This window comes from Canis lupus, chromosome 10 (genome assembly GCF_011100685.1).
Source record: "Canis lupus familiaris isolate Mischka breed German Shepherd chromosome 10, alternate assembly UU_Cfam_GSD_1.0, whole genome shotgun sequence".
NCBI lineage: Eukaryota > Metazoa > Chordata > Mammalia > Carnivora > Canidae > Canis > Canis lupus.
The window spans coordinates 29,220,218-29,235,555 of record NC_049231.1 but is presented as its reverse complement, the minus strand read 5'-3'; the positions used below and the strand labels follow the sequence as shown (position 1 = coordinate 29,235,555).

Sequence of the window (15,338 nt, the reverse complement as noted above, 5' to 3'; positions counted from 1 at the left end):
CATGATAGATAGATCCTAATTCCAGAAACCTAACAAATTTTTTTAAAAAATCTACACACTGCTATGATCTCCAAATACAGAGGAAAGCAAAGTATAGAAAATATGCATATTAATAACCATTTGAGATTTTGAAAGGGAATAGAGAAAATACTATCTAGGTACTACTTCTGAAAGGATACTCAGACAACTAACCATGCTGGTTCCCTCCAAGGAGAAAACTAGGTAGTTGGGGAAAGGCAGAGACTTTTTACTTTTTTGTGTATTTTTAATCATTCACCATGTGATTATATGCTTAAAAAATAAATGGTAAGTGGGGGGCAGGGAAGACGACTCCACATAAGAAACCCTCAGAGAAACCATAGCAGGATACTAAGAAAGACTAAGAAATGAAAGATTCTACTTAGACCTAAAGCCAAAGGTTTGAGCCTACTGCTCACTGTTATACACGCTCTCTGAGCCTGAAATAACTGAAGTGAGCACATCATCTCCCTTACCTGACTGAAACAGGGAGCTGGTCAGATAACTCCCAGATGCCTTCAGCTCTCATTTCATACCTACCCACCATTATCAATCCATTGATTTATCTATTGCTGATCTATTATCTGATCAATAGTAAAATTAGAGATGGGATACTTTGAGGCAAAAAACAAGCAAACAATAACAAATTACCATACACAGAGCAACTAATTATCCTACTGAATCTCCCCCAAATATGAACTACTGGAAAGTGAGACAAACACATGAAGCATCTAACACAATGCTTGGCACATACAAGTACACACTAAATTTTAGCAAAATCCCAATTCAAAACAAGGCTACTTTCTGTGCTTGGTGCAGTAGCAGCAGGCACACCATCAACAGGCAGACCCCACACCAGCAACTTCGTGGACCTGTCTGTGCCATGCGGCAGAAATACTCCTGGTTGGCACCAAGGACCACACGTCCATCAAGAGGAACGTGGCAAGGCTGACAAGGTCACAGGCAGGCTCCACAGCCAGTTCAAAACCTATGCTATCTGTGGGGCCATTTACAGGATGGGTGAGTCAGATGACTCCATCCTCTGACCGGCCAAGGCCAATGGCATTGTTTCAAAGAACTTCTGACTGGAAAGAATCATGGATGTGGAATATTTGTCATTAATAAATAGCAAAATTGGAAGGAAAAAAAACCCACTGGGTAGATGCAAATTACTAAAGAAACTGGGGATCAGTGTTGACTTCTACATTAATCAACTGTTAGGTAATGGACAAAATGCTTTCAATATTAAATATATGTCTCATGAAAACACTGAAGTTCATGTTTACTATTCAATCTTTCTCAATCATACCCTTCGGTCTTAGGGGCACAAGGCCCAAAGAACAGGCACTGAATAAAGAGCCATTAAAGCTGGCAGAAGCATCAGTCTGGCTGCTTCCTAGTCATGAGCTTAGAGAAGTTTATCTTTGCCATCTGAAAAATGGGAAAAAGAATCATCTATCTTTTGGGTTGGTTGTAGGGAATAAACAAGAACTGTATCAAAGCATTTTATAAACTATAAAACATAATACAAACTTAATTATTGTATATTACATGCAATCTTAGTCACCAAGCTCCAAATCCAGAGACGGCGATTACAGAAAAAGCAACAAAAATTATTAGAAAGACTTTTACAAATTCCTATAAAGACTGATTTATTTTTTCAACAAATACTCACAGGGTTTTTATTATAATACCTCTCTGACAGTTATGGAGAAGCCAGAGATACAAAGACTAAGAGACTGTTCCTGCTTTTAAAGAAAGTCCAGGGGAGCCTGGGTGGCTCTGTCAGTTAAACATCTGACTCTTCATTCCGGCTCAGGTCATCTCAGGGTCCTGGGATCAAGCCCCATGTGTGGCCGGCTCCATGCTCAGTGGAGAATGTACTTGAAATTCTCTCTCTCCTTCTCCCTCTGCCCCTCCCTCCCATGCTTTCTTTCTCTATCTCTAAAAAATAAATAAATCTTAAAAAAAAAAAAAAAAAACAATTGGGGTACAAGAAAATAAGGCTTGGTAATTATAATAAAAATAGCTATTATATATTGAACATCTATTATGTCATACCCTGAACTAATAAAAAGCACATTATACACATCATCTTTTTTTTTTAAGATTTTATTTATTTAAGAGAGAATGTACACAAGAGAGCACAAGCAAGGTGAGGAGCAGAGGGAGAAGCAGACTCCCCACTGAGCAGGGAGCCTGATGTAGGGCTCGATCCCAGGACTCCGGGATCATGCCTTGAACCAAAGGCAGATGCTTAACTGACTGAGCCGCCCAGGCACCCCTACAGCATCTCTTTTAATTCTTACACTAATCCTATAGTATGTTTCACAAGGGAAGAAGCTGAGGCTTAGAAAGTTTAAATAACTTAGCCAAGATCATACAGCTGTGATATGGAAAAGCCAGAGCTCCACCTCAGCTCTGTCTGCAAGCCCATTCCATTATTTATAATCTTGGAGTGGGGAAAAAGTTTTTTTAAGCAGGACACACACCCCAGAACCCATTCATGAAAACGCTACTAGACCGTGTTACATTTAAAAAAAAAAAAAAAGTTAACCTTGGGGCACGTGGCTAGCTCTGTCAGTAGAGCATGCAACTCTTGATCTCGAAGTTGTGAGTTCAAGCAGCCCCACGCTGGGTGTAGAGATTACTTAAAAATAAAAAATTTAAAAATAAAAATAATTTTTTTAATCTTAAAAAAACAAAAAATAACTTCTGGTAGTCAGTGAAAATAGCAGTGTGAACAAGCAGGCAGAGAGTTTGCTAGCATCTGTGTGGAAAAAAAGGAGAGGAATAACACAAGAAACCAACAACGGGGGGTTATTTGTTTAATGAAGAGGTACAGAATACTTGAGGAACCCAGCTCTTCAATAAATACATTCTTGTAAATTTAGAGCTGCATCTGCTTGTGAAAATTAAAATGTGATAGTTCAAATTTTGTTTAACTCTATTCCAAAGTTACTTGATTCTCCTCTTCTCAGCACAATGACACCTATCTCCCATGTCTCAAAGAGCAATCAATGGAAAACAGCTTGGGACACTCTGAATTACAAGTTCCTCACCTAAAACAGGATACTGGACCAGTTAGGCTTTTCTCTTATATTGGAATTAATACTTTTTTTTTAACTGAAGTATAGTTGACAAGTTGTTTAGGTTTCTTCAAACTCTAGGATAAGGTTAAGCCAAACAAGTATTTACTATTTGCCTAAAACTAACACTGAAAAAACAATTCATAGTGAAGCTCAAATTCAGTAAGGGTAAATGGTCCCTACACAAGCCCAAGAAAAAAACACAAAGGTTTCCTGAAAGAGGCTTCCCAAGAAGGATAACACTTATCCAAACTACTCCTAGAGAAACAGAAATGTGAAGTAAGCATAAAGGAAAACTGCACATACACACAGATAACATGGGTATCTGTTCATCACAGCATTTTTACACAGCTGACAAAAATCACTAATGGTCCATGATAAGCACCTTTCTGAAAGACTTCTGCTGTATGTATGCAAAATTCCAAAGTTAACCAATGGATCTCCAACGCTGTAAAACACAGATCAAAGCAAAAACGCTGCAGCAAAAAGATCTATTTGGAATCACAACAAGCAGCTAGAGACCTATAACACCAAGTAGAGGAATCAAAAAATATGTCTATAATGCATATAAGCAGTATAGATAGAGTAACTTCTAAGCCCCCACATAGACCTTTTAAATATGACCAGCAACACTTCAAAGTCCAGGATGATATCAAAATCAGCCAAATCAACTTACTCAAAGTCACAAGTCAGACTATGACCTCAAATATTAATACAACACACAAAACACACAGCAAGCCCTGCATGTCGGGATGGCACAGACTGACATATATAAAATGGCCCACATCGGTGACAGCTGCGTAGCACCTCTCCCCATTCTTCAAACAAGTCTGCCCTGGCTTTCTCACAGAGATACACAGCAGTGTTAAGACCAGAGACAAGCTTTCAAAACAGGCCCTACCAACTCCCAGTAAGCCTTGCCAAAGCTCCCACTGTGAGAGGCAGCCATTGTGGAGACTTCCTGAAGTTCCAACAAAGTCCTCAAACCCATTGTGCCGGCTATTGACAGGGACAGTGTTCCTGCCAGTCTGTATGAGGTGCAAACCAATGAGTTAAGCTTTGTGGACGCTGGGAACCACTACAAAACGTCTTCCAATTTTGCCAGGTTTTGCTTTGAAATCGCACAATCCCACCATCCCATCCCCTGGAAACCAAGAAATAGCAGGTGAAAGCTGTCAAAGCCACATATTCAGCACATTAGGGGACAAGACAGTCTGAGTAGGGGATAAGCAATCCCATCTGCAGACTCTTTTGTAAAGGACTGGGTTGGGGGGACTAAGAAACAATTCCTGCCCTTTACCCAAAAAAATTGTTTTTACTTTTTTTTTAACCCGAAATTATTACCCACCCACCTCAGAATTTTTGTGGAGTACTGAACTGCAGAAGGAAAAGAAAGGAAAATAAAACTTAAGGCTGTAAATGTAACTGTATAAAAATCCCCAGGGGAATATGACCTATGAAACTAAGCTCCATGCACAAGGGCTAACTATGCAGCTGCTTTTCTACTTGCCTAACCATCCAAGATAAATAAAGCAGGCTCATGGAAGCCCACCAACTTCCAGGAAAATGGAACCAAAGTCCTCCTGACTCAGGACAAACCACATACCCCGAAGTAAGGCCCTAAATGAAATCCACACAGGTCTGTTTTGGAAATCATTCTGGCTGGCAGCAATTAACACCCCCTCCTCCCAACAGCTGCCAATATGCAGAGGAAAAACCTGCTCAAAATAAAGCAAATGGAAGAACTTCCCATGAGCCTCTGCTCCAAAAGTGTTCCAACTCAAGCAGTAGCTGGGGCCCACATTCAAACTCCAGAGTGTCCAGGTCTGCACTTCCTCTAGTTCTACTAGTAGCATTTCTGCCCACCACCCACCACCTCCCCTAGTAAAACCCCATCACTAAGAGATTCCCATAACAACTTTGCCCATCCTTCATGATAAATCATGCCTTGCTGTGATATTTATGATTAGGATCCGACAAAATCAATTCAGCCAAAAAGAAAAATAAACAGTATGCCTCCTCAGAAACCACATGCCTGGAATAAAATATCCAATACTCAGTGCAAAATCTCTTTTCCTCAGCAGAGGAGAAACCAAGGAACCAGCCTTCACATGGGAAAAATCCCACATACCAAGGTATTATCTGAGGACTTAGATCCCTAAAAAACCCAAGTATTATGGTTGAACACACCCAAGTATTATGGGAAGTCTAAACTTCAAAGGCTGTTTCCACCCTTGGGAAGATGAGTTTCTAAGCAGTTACTCAACCATTATCATTTAGCAATTCAAAATTGTCATCTACTTCATAAGCAATATTTATCATGTGTCGCATGCCTGGAATCCCCAGCTGAAATTTCTGGATGCCACGTATGTGCAGGACACGTCAGAAGGAAGTGATATTACTGGGCACTCTCCCTTTCATTCCCTTCTTAGAACCTGCTTACCTCAGAATGCAAAAAGCCAGAGACATTATAAAGTATATCCAGTCACCTGTAAAGGGGCCCCAACTAAACTAGTAAGAGAAGTCTCAAGGCTGGAGAACAGGCAAGGATTAGACAGACAGAAGCACCAATCAGAAGCTGACAGGGAAGGAGGCAGGGAGAACAAGGGACAAGGAGAGATGATTCCTGTAAAATAAATTTATGAGTCTGTTTCCAAGGTTGTGGTTTAAAAGAACTGTATCAAGCTTCCTCGTTTTCAAGCACATCCAATGAGTGATCTGAAAAACAGCAGGCATTTTGTAAGGTGTCTCAGTTGGTATTTTTCCCATATCCACAAAAAAAAGCTGTAATAGCTTATGAAATTCATTGGTTGAGAAGGGAAAGGTTAAGGTCCACAGTTGATCAAATGGGCTTAGTCCCAAATGGTGGCAATATCTCTGAACTGCAACACTCCAGAATCTCTCAGCAGCACTGTAAAAGGCAGATCAACAGACTACTCCAATGAACCGGAACAGGTTAGCTCTAATTGCTCCTCACTTGTGTGGTTCCTCTCTTTTCCTTAACCACACCATCACAAAGGTGCTTTTTACACATACACATGTGCACTCAATTAATATCTGAGCACAGGAAACTAAACATTAGGTTGCCATGCCCACCCAACACATTCAACAGTTAAATTCCACACCAGCTTCTGTTTTCAAAGACCCCTTTCTCACCTTTAACCCTGATATCAATGGAAAGATCAGGTACTATTCACAAATCCCACAACACCCAGTCTTCACAAGAGCTGGAAAGCAGACCAAGAGCCAGACCCCCCAGGGAAAATCTGGAGAAACAATTAAAGCCATCTGCAGGCCCTACTGAGGATCAGAAAGACCAAGTTCAATTCAACAAGAATGATAGTTTCTTGACTACTGGGTCACAGACACAGCGCTAAATCCTACGGATCCCAAAGGATCCCTTGAGTATTGGTGGACCGGCAGACATTTGAACAAATGGTAAAGCAAAATGTCCTGAAAGAGCTATGGACCCAGAGTTTTAGAAACTGGCAGGAATGCAGGAGGGGATGGGAGCAGACACAAAAGGCAGCCTGGAGGAGTCAATAACCCAACTGACTCTTGAAGACTAAGCCTTACAGATGAGAGAGAGAGAGAGACGTTGAGGCAAGAATGTCAGGTAGAAAAAACAGAAACCAAAGCACAGATGTATGAATGAGCCCACGTGGCACAGCATGCTTAGAAAACTAGAAGCCCAGTAACACAGACTCAGGAGTAGACTGCAGAAAATTCGATGAGGCTACAAAAGACAGGCAGAAATTAGGCCAGAAGGAGCCCAAGGGAGAGAATGGACTTTATCTGGAAGTCCAAGATGAGTTATCAAGGGTTTTTAAGCTCTTTTAGGTGGATGATTCTTAGTAGGCTGCAGGCAGGTTGGAAGAGACCACAAGAGACAAAGGCATCCCAGCTCTATTTCCACAAACCAGAATGAGAGCAAAAAGCGCCATCTATTTGATGTAATATACTTTAACTAGCAAACCCTGTACCTTTTGCAACACAACCGACATTTTCACCTACTCCTGCATCCCCGGTACCATCCAAACAGCCAGCACATATGTCAGGCACATTCCCAGGAGAGATCTTACAGGTTCCAGGAAATGTCCACATGCTCAGTGCAGGCATTGTGATAACTCACTAGCTCTTTTAGTGCTTAGCAAAGAAGCAAACCTCTCCTCTTCCTCCTCTAACTAGAAAGCCCACAACAACCAGGCCCATTCACCTCCTCCACCCAGATGACGAGCAAATTCAGTTCAACACACTGTTCATCTCTAGTAGTCCCCAACTCTGACACTTAATCAATCAGAAACGCATTAACCACTCCATGCTGATCAAGCAGTAAGCAGGAACTCAGAGTGCTGTACAGCATGTTATAAGGGAGGCAAGGGATAAACAGTTACTGCTGGGCTTTAGACACTTTAAATCATCTCAGTTACTCATTACGGCAGCTCATTAGAGTATGTATTAATTCTCCTAGTTCACAGATGTGTAATCAGAAGCTCAGATGTTAGACATCTTACCAAAGGTCATTCGTCTGCTAAGTGGAAGAGCCAGGAGTCAAACCCAAAAATGAGAAACTCTAAATAGTGTTTCTTTCACTACCCTATACTTCAAATATACACAGATATTAGATATAATTGTATACATTAAGGTTGATCATAATAATAGTAGTAACAACATTTCCTCTTTAAAACTGAGAGGGGACCCATACCGTACAATGTCAGATCGATGCCAGATTCACTCAAAATAGTCATAATTAAGTGATCACAACTGGAATCCTTAAGTGATTCTAAAAAAGATTATTAGTGAGCATTAGTGACCCAAAAATGTTCAGACTCAAATAATCAAAGCAACTTGGCTATACTCCAGAGAAATATATCAAATCCTCTATAACTTTCCCCTCAGAGTCCCTATGACAACATCTGAAAAAAACTCATGGCTGATAGCTCACTTGTGCTCTCTCCTGAGTAAGTGATTTCCCAAACGACTTTACCCACCCAAATTACAGAAATATGTCCAGGATTCACATGGCAGTTCTGATCCGATTTGACCCAACCGTGGCTCAAGCAGCTTTGCACTACCCTCCTAACTAGATCAGCGCCAACCAATGGGTTTATTCAAGCTGATCTGTGATGGATTAGATAATGAAACCTTAGCCATGTAAGCTGCCTGCTTGTACTGGGGCTGTAGGGGAGAAGAATAAGAAATTCAATACTCCTAGGGGCCACCTAAAACACCGAGTGCACTTGCCATCCCTCACTCCATCTGTTTGCTCATCCAATTACTGCCATTTCCTTCCCATCATCCCTGATGCTCTTCCCTCCGGTCTTTGAAGGAAGTACGCATAGGCACCAGAATAAAGGCGTTTACTATGCTTTACAAATGCATATCAACAAAAATTCAAGCAAAGCCATTCACTAAAATGACTGTCTTTACTGTTTCCACAAATTATGAAAGCCTGGCATCAAACTGACGGCCTGAGAGATGTCAAACTGGAGCTGTGCTGGCAACATTCTTGTTTACACGAAGTGGTGTCGTGAGTGTTTCTCCCCAATCCTGTAATCTTGAGGCCTGTCTGCACCAGTCTGTTTTATACCAAAATGAAAGTTAAATCTCTAGTTAGCTTCTGTTGTGTTCACATGTCAGAGTGAGAGAGAAAAAAACATGACAAGGTAGCTACAAAATAGGAGAGGGAGTTGGGAGACAAATTCGACTCAGGCTAATCTCGTGAGTCACCCTAAAGAATAGTCCTACTTTGAATGCAGATCTGTCCTTCTCCTTCTCAAAGACATTCCATGTGTTACGTTCACAGGCTTCATTGTGTGGCTTGAAAACAATCAGTAATTTTTAAAGTGACTGTGCCTCAGTTTCTCCATCTACAGTATTCGTGGCTCTTGTGTATTATTGGCCGAATGTCTGTGGCCCTGCAAAATTATTATGTTGAAGCTCTAGCCGACAGTGTGATGGTATTTGGGCAGGAGAAGGGGCCTTTGGGAGGTGATAGGGTGTTGGTATCAAGGGTAGGACCCCCATGACAGGATTAGTACCCTTATAAGAAGAGGAAGAAAAGAGATCTCTCTGTGTCCAGGAGCATACATCCAGAAAAGGCCATGTGAGCACAGCAAGAAGCCAGGAAGAGAGCCCCTCAACAGATAGCAAATCTGCCAGCACCCTGATCTTGGACTTCTAGCCTTCAAAATTTTAAGAAATAAATTTCTGTTGTTTAAGCCACCCAGACTTTGGTTATTTTGTTATGGTGTTTGAGGAGACTAAGACAAGGAGAAATGAAAAATTCAATTTCTGTGAGACATCAATCATGAAATTACTGGGAAGAAAAGCACATTATTGGAGCACCTGGGTGGCTCAGCTGGTGAAGCGTCTGCCTATGGCTTGGGTCATGATCCCAGTGTTCTGGGATGGAGCCCCACGGCAGGCTCTCTGCTCAGCGGGAAGCTTGCCTCTCCTTTCCCTCTGCCCCCACCAGTGCTCTAGTGCCGTCTCTCTAAGAAATAAATATTAAAAAAAAAAAAAGAAAGCACATTATTTTTATAGCTCTACTCATATGGTAGCACCATGTACAGCATCAGCAGCAAACACCCAACAGAAGTCCAATGAGACATCCACCTAGGAGAAAAGAAACCCAGAAACAAGCAAATAGAAAGACAGACTATTACAAGGGATGTAGCAACACATAGCAATCATAGGCTACCTGGAACCCCTGCCCTAAGACCAGGAAGAAAGCTTTCCTACTACCAGAATCAACCACTAATATGAACAACGGCCAAGTCCATTTCACTATACCAGATTTATGATTCAATGGTCAGAAGCAGTTAGCTGGCCATATAATAATCACACACCAATATTTTACTGACATAAAGAATTTTGCTGAAAGCTGTCAGAAATAATTAAGGTGCTCCTTGCCTTATTTATACAGCAGCTAAATTCCTAGAAAGTTACACAAAACTGTATTTTTGTTCGTCAGATTGTTTACAGTCACTACAAGAGCTGACCGAAAGCATTCACTCACCAGTATGTTTTATAAAGCCCAAGTTTCACACATATCAGACTTGCTTACATAGTGAAATGATATACCTATACCTATACCCGTAACTCATTTAGCTTTCCACCAGGCTGGAGTACAGTATTTCCAGCACCCTCTTTAACGACTAACCACATTTCTCAAATCACATTTCAATTTTCAGGTTGAATGTCTCTTCCCTCCCCCCACCCCCCCTCAGGGTTCTCTATTCCTATACTGTTTCCAGAGCTGTACTAACTCCTCTTCTGTCCACATAAAGCTTCTGAAAACTGCCCTTGAAAAGTACAATCCTTCCTCTCTCCCTCATGGTTCCTACTTAGCAGAATGATTATAACATAAGCACCACAGGCTCTCTCATGTCCTCTCTACCCCACTTTGGGAAGTAATGATTTACTCCCAAAGCTTCCTGGCCGTAACTCAACAGAGTCCAGCTTTGGAATCTACAGCCTCAAGTTGTAGTTACATTTAGTAAGCAGCCTTGGAAATTTAACCCCAGTAAAGGACTTCTTTCTTTAAAAAAAAAAAAAAATAAATAATAATAATAATAATAATAATAATAATCCTTTGACACTCAGAAGATTCAGGAATTTCATAAACGAACTCTCACCTCTGAATTCCATGACTTTTTCCATCCCTTAATCATTAGTAAAACATAAATTTCAACTTCACAAGGCGCCGAGCACTTACTATGTACCCAAAACAAAAGATAGAACAAAGAAAATATAGTTCCCGTCTTCTAGAAGCTTACAGTCTCACTAGGGAAATAAGAATAAAACAAGGGACAACACAAGATGATGCATAATTAAGCATCAATGCAACAGGAGGCCAGAGGAGAGCCTGACTGGTGTGAACTAAGTCATGAGGTAAGGCTTCCTGGAAGGAGCTATGGCTCAAGATATGGCCTCAGAAAAATTCCATTTGTGTTAAACTATAAGAAAAAAAATATACTATTTTTTTCACATACACCATATACTAAAAGGGTTGGCTACTCTAGGTTTTTTTTTTTTTTAATTTTATTTATTTATTCATGATAGTCACAGAGAGAGAGAGAGAGAGGCAGAGACACAGGCAGAGGGAGAAGCAGGCTCCATGCACCAGGAGCCCGACGTGGGATTCGATCCCAGGCCTCCAGGATCGCGCCCAGGGCCAAAGGCAGGCGCCAAACCGCTGCGCCACCCAGGGATCCCTACTCTAGGTTTTTTTTTTTTTTTTTTTTTTTTAATTTATGATAGTCACAGAGAGAGAGAGAGAAGGCACAGACACAGGCAGAGGGAGAAGCAGGCTCCATGCACCGGGAGCCAGACGTGGGATTCGATCCCGGGTCTCCAGGATCGCGCCCTGGGCCAAAGGCAGGCGCCAAACCGCTGCGCCACCCAGGGATCCCTACTCTAGGTTTTTTAAGTGTGTATCTGTATTGGGCCTATAGGCATTTCCACACAGCCACAATCACCTTCTAAGACTACCTTTCCCCTGCTCCTCCTGCTCCAGCTCCACTCGCCTCTTCTTCTCAAGTGCACTTCTTTCTCAATGGCCCTGCACCCACAGTTCCTCCACCTGGACCCCTTCCCATCAAGTATCTGAATGGTCCATCCCCTCCCTTCACTTCATTCTAAACCCACCTATCAGAGAGGCCTTCCCTGACCATCTTCTTCACTCTCCATCCCTCCCTCTGCTTTATTTTACTATTTGGCACTTACCACCCCATAATAACAGTTGTTGATTTGTTTACTGTCTCTTTCCACGAGATTATTATTACATGAGAGCAGAGTCTTTGTTTATTGCCGTGTGTCCTAGGCTCTAAAAAAGAGCCTGGCACATAGCAGCTGCTCAATAAACATTAGTTAAATGAGTATTAAATATCAATATTAGCTAAATGAGTATTAAATAATAATTATTAGGGGATCCCTGGGTGGCGCAGCGGTTTGGCGCCTGCCTTTGGCCTAGGGTGCGATCCTGGAGATGCGGGATCGAATCCCACGTCGGGCTCCCGGTGCATGGAGCCTGCTTCTCTCTCTGCCTGTGTCTCTGCCTCTCTCTCTCTCTCTCTCTCTCTCTGTGACTGTCATAAATAAATAAAAAAATTTTTAAAAATAAATAAATAAATAATAATAATTATTATTATTATCACAATGATATAGCAAAGTGCTACAAGTGTGGGTCACTGAGTGTTAGATTCTATCTTTTCAGGAACATTACTTCTCCTTTACTCAGATTATACCTCAAATTTCAGCCTTCCCATAAAGCCTCCCTTGACCATTTCAGCAGGAATGACCTTCCCCTTCATCTAGCACAAATCCTCTGCATACTTTGGCTCTAAATTATGCAATGACTTGTAACATGCATCCACTCTAGGGTATCTCTGCTCCTGTTCCTCTGAAACTTACACACATACACACAAAACCACACATACACCCACACACGTGCACTCTTTTTTTTTTTGTCACCCAGTTTTGTCTTCTCCACCCAGACTAGAAACACCAAGTACACCTTCAGGTCAAGGAATCTGATGCCCTTTTTTTTTTTTTAAGAGATAATTTAGAAATCATCATGTACAAGCCTTTTCTTTTACAACTAAGGACACAGAGCCCCCCCCCCCAAAAAAAAGCAGGGATTTTCCCGAAGTGTACAGCTAGTTGAAGGCAGAGGGCTAGATTAATGATGATCTGAACACCTGTGTGACATGGTGTGTCAGAACTACAGCAATGATAATGCATGACCTGAAAAATAAAGATCCACAAATGCACAGAGTGAAAAAAAGATTCTCTGTGTGATAGTTCTAAGTTGCCCATTTGTACCCAAAGAGTCTAATCCAACTCCTTCCTCTGCATACTCCAAAGTCCCTATGTGATGCTCCATTTCCAGATACTACTATCCTTAGCCAGTTTGAAGCCAACCAGCAAATAATGGGCCCCACGGGGAAAGGAGAGGAAAGGGAGGGGGGAGCCTTAGAGTTAACAGTGATTGACAGAAACAATGAATGAATACAGACCCACACGAATGTAGGCACACACCAAGCGGAGGCGGTGCTCACCAGCACCCACATCCAGTCACCCCTTCTGATGAGCTCACGTTAATCCACCTCACCTGAAGTCTCCCCACGTTCCTTGATATTTTTTCCATGGCCCTGAGCTTTTACTTCTCACAATCCCTCTGCCTGACACAGTTCTGATGGAGAACAAAAGCAGGCAAACAAAACAAAAGAATTCAAAAACAAACAGCAAGAGGGTCACTTTATCCAAATCAACACAAGTAACTGAGCGGCCTCTGCAGAGGAGACCCGTAAGCACACAGCAAACATGCCAGGCTCAAATACAGCTCGGTCTCTAACACAGGAAGTCAGGCAGAGCCTTGAAAAGCAGGGAGCAGAGCACAGGAAGTCTTTTAGCACTGCAGGGATTTCCAAGAGTGGTGTAATGGAGAGAGCACAGGAATAGGAATTAGAAGAGGAGGCTTCTAGTTCTAGTTTTGCTACAAGCTAACTGGGTGGCCTTAGGCAAGTCACTAGTCTTCTCTGGACCTCTGACTCCCCATCTACAAAATGTGGTGGCTAAAACATTTTGAGGCTTGGACACTCCCCCCCCCCCAAAAAAAAAAAAAAAAACACACAAAGAGGAAAACTATTGACTTCCCCCGCACACACCAAAAAGTGCACGTAAACTGTTCTGCCTAAGAGTCTTCCGAGCCCATCCAGGTCAAGAACTTCTGGAAAAGATGATGTCTCTGGTCCCTTCCATCTCTAACATTCTATGATTCTAAGAGAATTAGGCAGATGTGTAAACAACGGGTAGGTGAGCTCCACCATTTCACAGCGAGTGTATTCAGAACAGAGACCAGATCCTAAAAGGTCCGAAGGCTTCAGCTCTTGCTGGAACTACGGAGTCAACTGACACCACTACGTTTCCCGCTCCCTCCGCGATCAGCCAGCTTGTCCTTGAGTCCACAACTCCGAACCCGGTCTCCCAACGGCCCTAGGAGTCTTGTCCGGCGCCCCGGGACGTTGGGCAGCGGCCGGGGGTCCTCGCCCGCGCAGGAAGCGACTGGCGTGGCGAGGCGGGGCGAGGCGGGGCGGGGCGAGGCGGGGCGAGGCGGGCGCGCTCGGCTCGGGGCTGCGGACCCCGGCGGCACGGTGCCCACCCACCGCCCGGCTGCCCGCGCCTCTCGCCGCCCACGAGCTGAGCCGCATCCCCGGGCCCTCGAGGAGCCTGGTCGCCTCCGCGGCCCTGCCCCGGCCCCGGCCCCGGCCCCGGCCCCGGCCCCGGCCCGCGTGCGCCGAGCGCTGCCCGAGAGCTACTTGTCGGGAGGCTGCCCGGCCCTCGACGCCCCGCGGCGGCCCCCTGGGCAACTGAGCCAGGACCCCCGGCTCCCACTGCAGCCCGAGGAGCCCGGGAAGGGGCCGAGACATGGAACCCGCCTCGATCCCCGCCAGAACCCGCTCGGCCGCCGGGCCCCGCACCCCCCGCACCCCCGCCCCGCCCCGCCCCGCCGCCGCAGGCCCCGCCGGCCGCCTCCCACCTCCACGCGGCCCCCCGCGCCCCGCCGTCCCGGCCCCGCCGTCCCGGGGCGCCGTCCCGCGCGGTCACCTGCATCCCGCCGCCGCCGCCGTCGGCCGCCGCCTCCTCGGTGCGCGGCCGCTTGCTCAGGCCGGGCTCGGCTCCGTCTCCTCCCCCTCCGGGCACCGGCAGCTCCAGCTCCGACTCCCGCTTCATCCCCCGGGCAGCGGCGCCGGGCCCGAGCTGCGGCGGCTGCTGCGGCTGGGCGCCTTCCGCCATCCGCCCGCGCCCCCCTCGCCTCCGGGAGCCGGGCGACCCGCGACAGGCCACCTCCCCCTGGGCCTCGGCCCCGACTGTCGCGACAGGCGGGCGCGCGCCTCCCCGCCCCCGCGTGCGTGCGTGTGCGTGCGCGCGGGCCCGGCGCCCCTCGGCGGCTGGCGGCGCGGGGCTCGGCGGCTCGGGGCTCGGGGCTCGGCGCTCGGCGCTCGGCGCTCGGCGGCTCGCGGCTCGGCGCTCGCGGCTCCGCGCTCGGGGCTCCGCGCTCGCACACGCGCCCCCGGCCCGGCCCGGCCCGGCCCGGCCCGGCCCCCCGCGCCCCGCCTCTCGCACTCACGGAGCTCGCCCGCCGGCCCGCGCCCGCTCCTTCACACCGCCCCTCGCCACCCGCCGGGCCGGGACGAGCTGACTGGCCGGGAGCCGCCGACCCGC

At 45.4% G+C, this 15,338-nt stretch overlaps 1 protein-coding gene across 11 annotated transcripts in view; it reads right to left on the bottom strand.

The window, feature by feature from the left end:
- The window catches only part of RBFOX2 (RNA binding fox-1 homolog 2), a 275,598-nt gene extending 260,662 nt beyond the window's left edge, over positions 1 to 14,936 (bottom strand). For all 11 annotated transcript variants that reach the window (XR_005365632.1, XM_038550702.1, XM_038550705.1 and 8 more), the window contains exon 1: positions 14,721 to 14,936. Coding sequence is in view for 10 of the 11 variants with exons in the window: in XM_038550702.1 (XP_038406630.1) it covers positions 14,721 to 14,909 (189 nt within the window). In the remaining variant the exon portion in view is untranslated. The remainder of the gene's footprint in view (positions 1 to 14,720) is intronic.
- Positions 14,937 to 15,338: the final 402 nt, after the last annotated feature.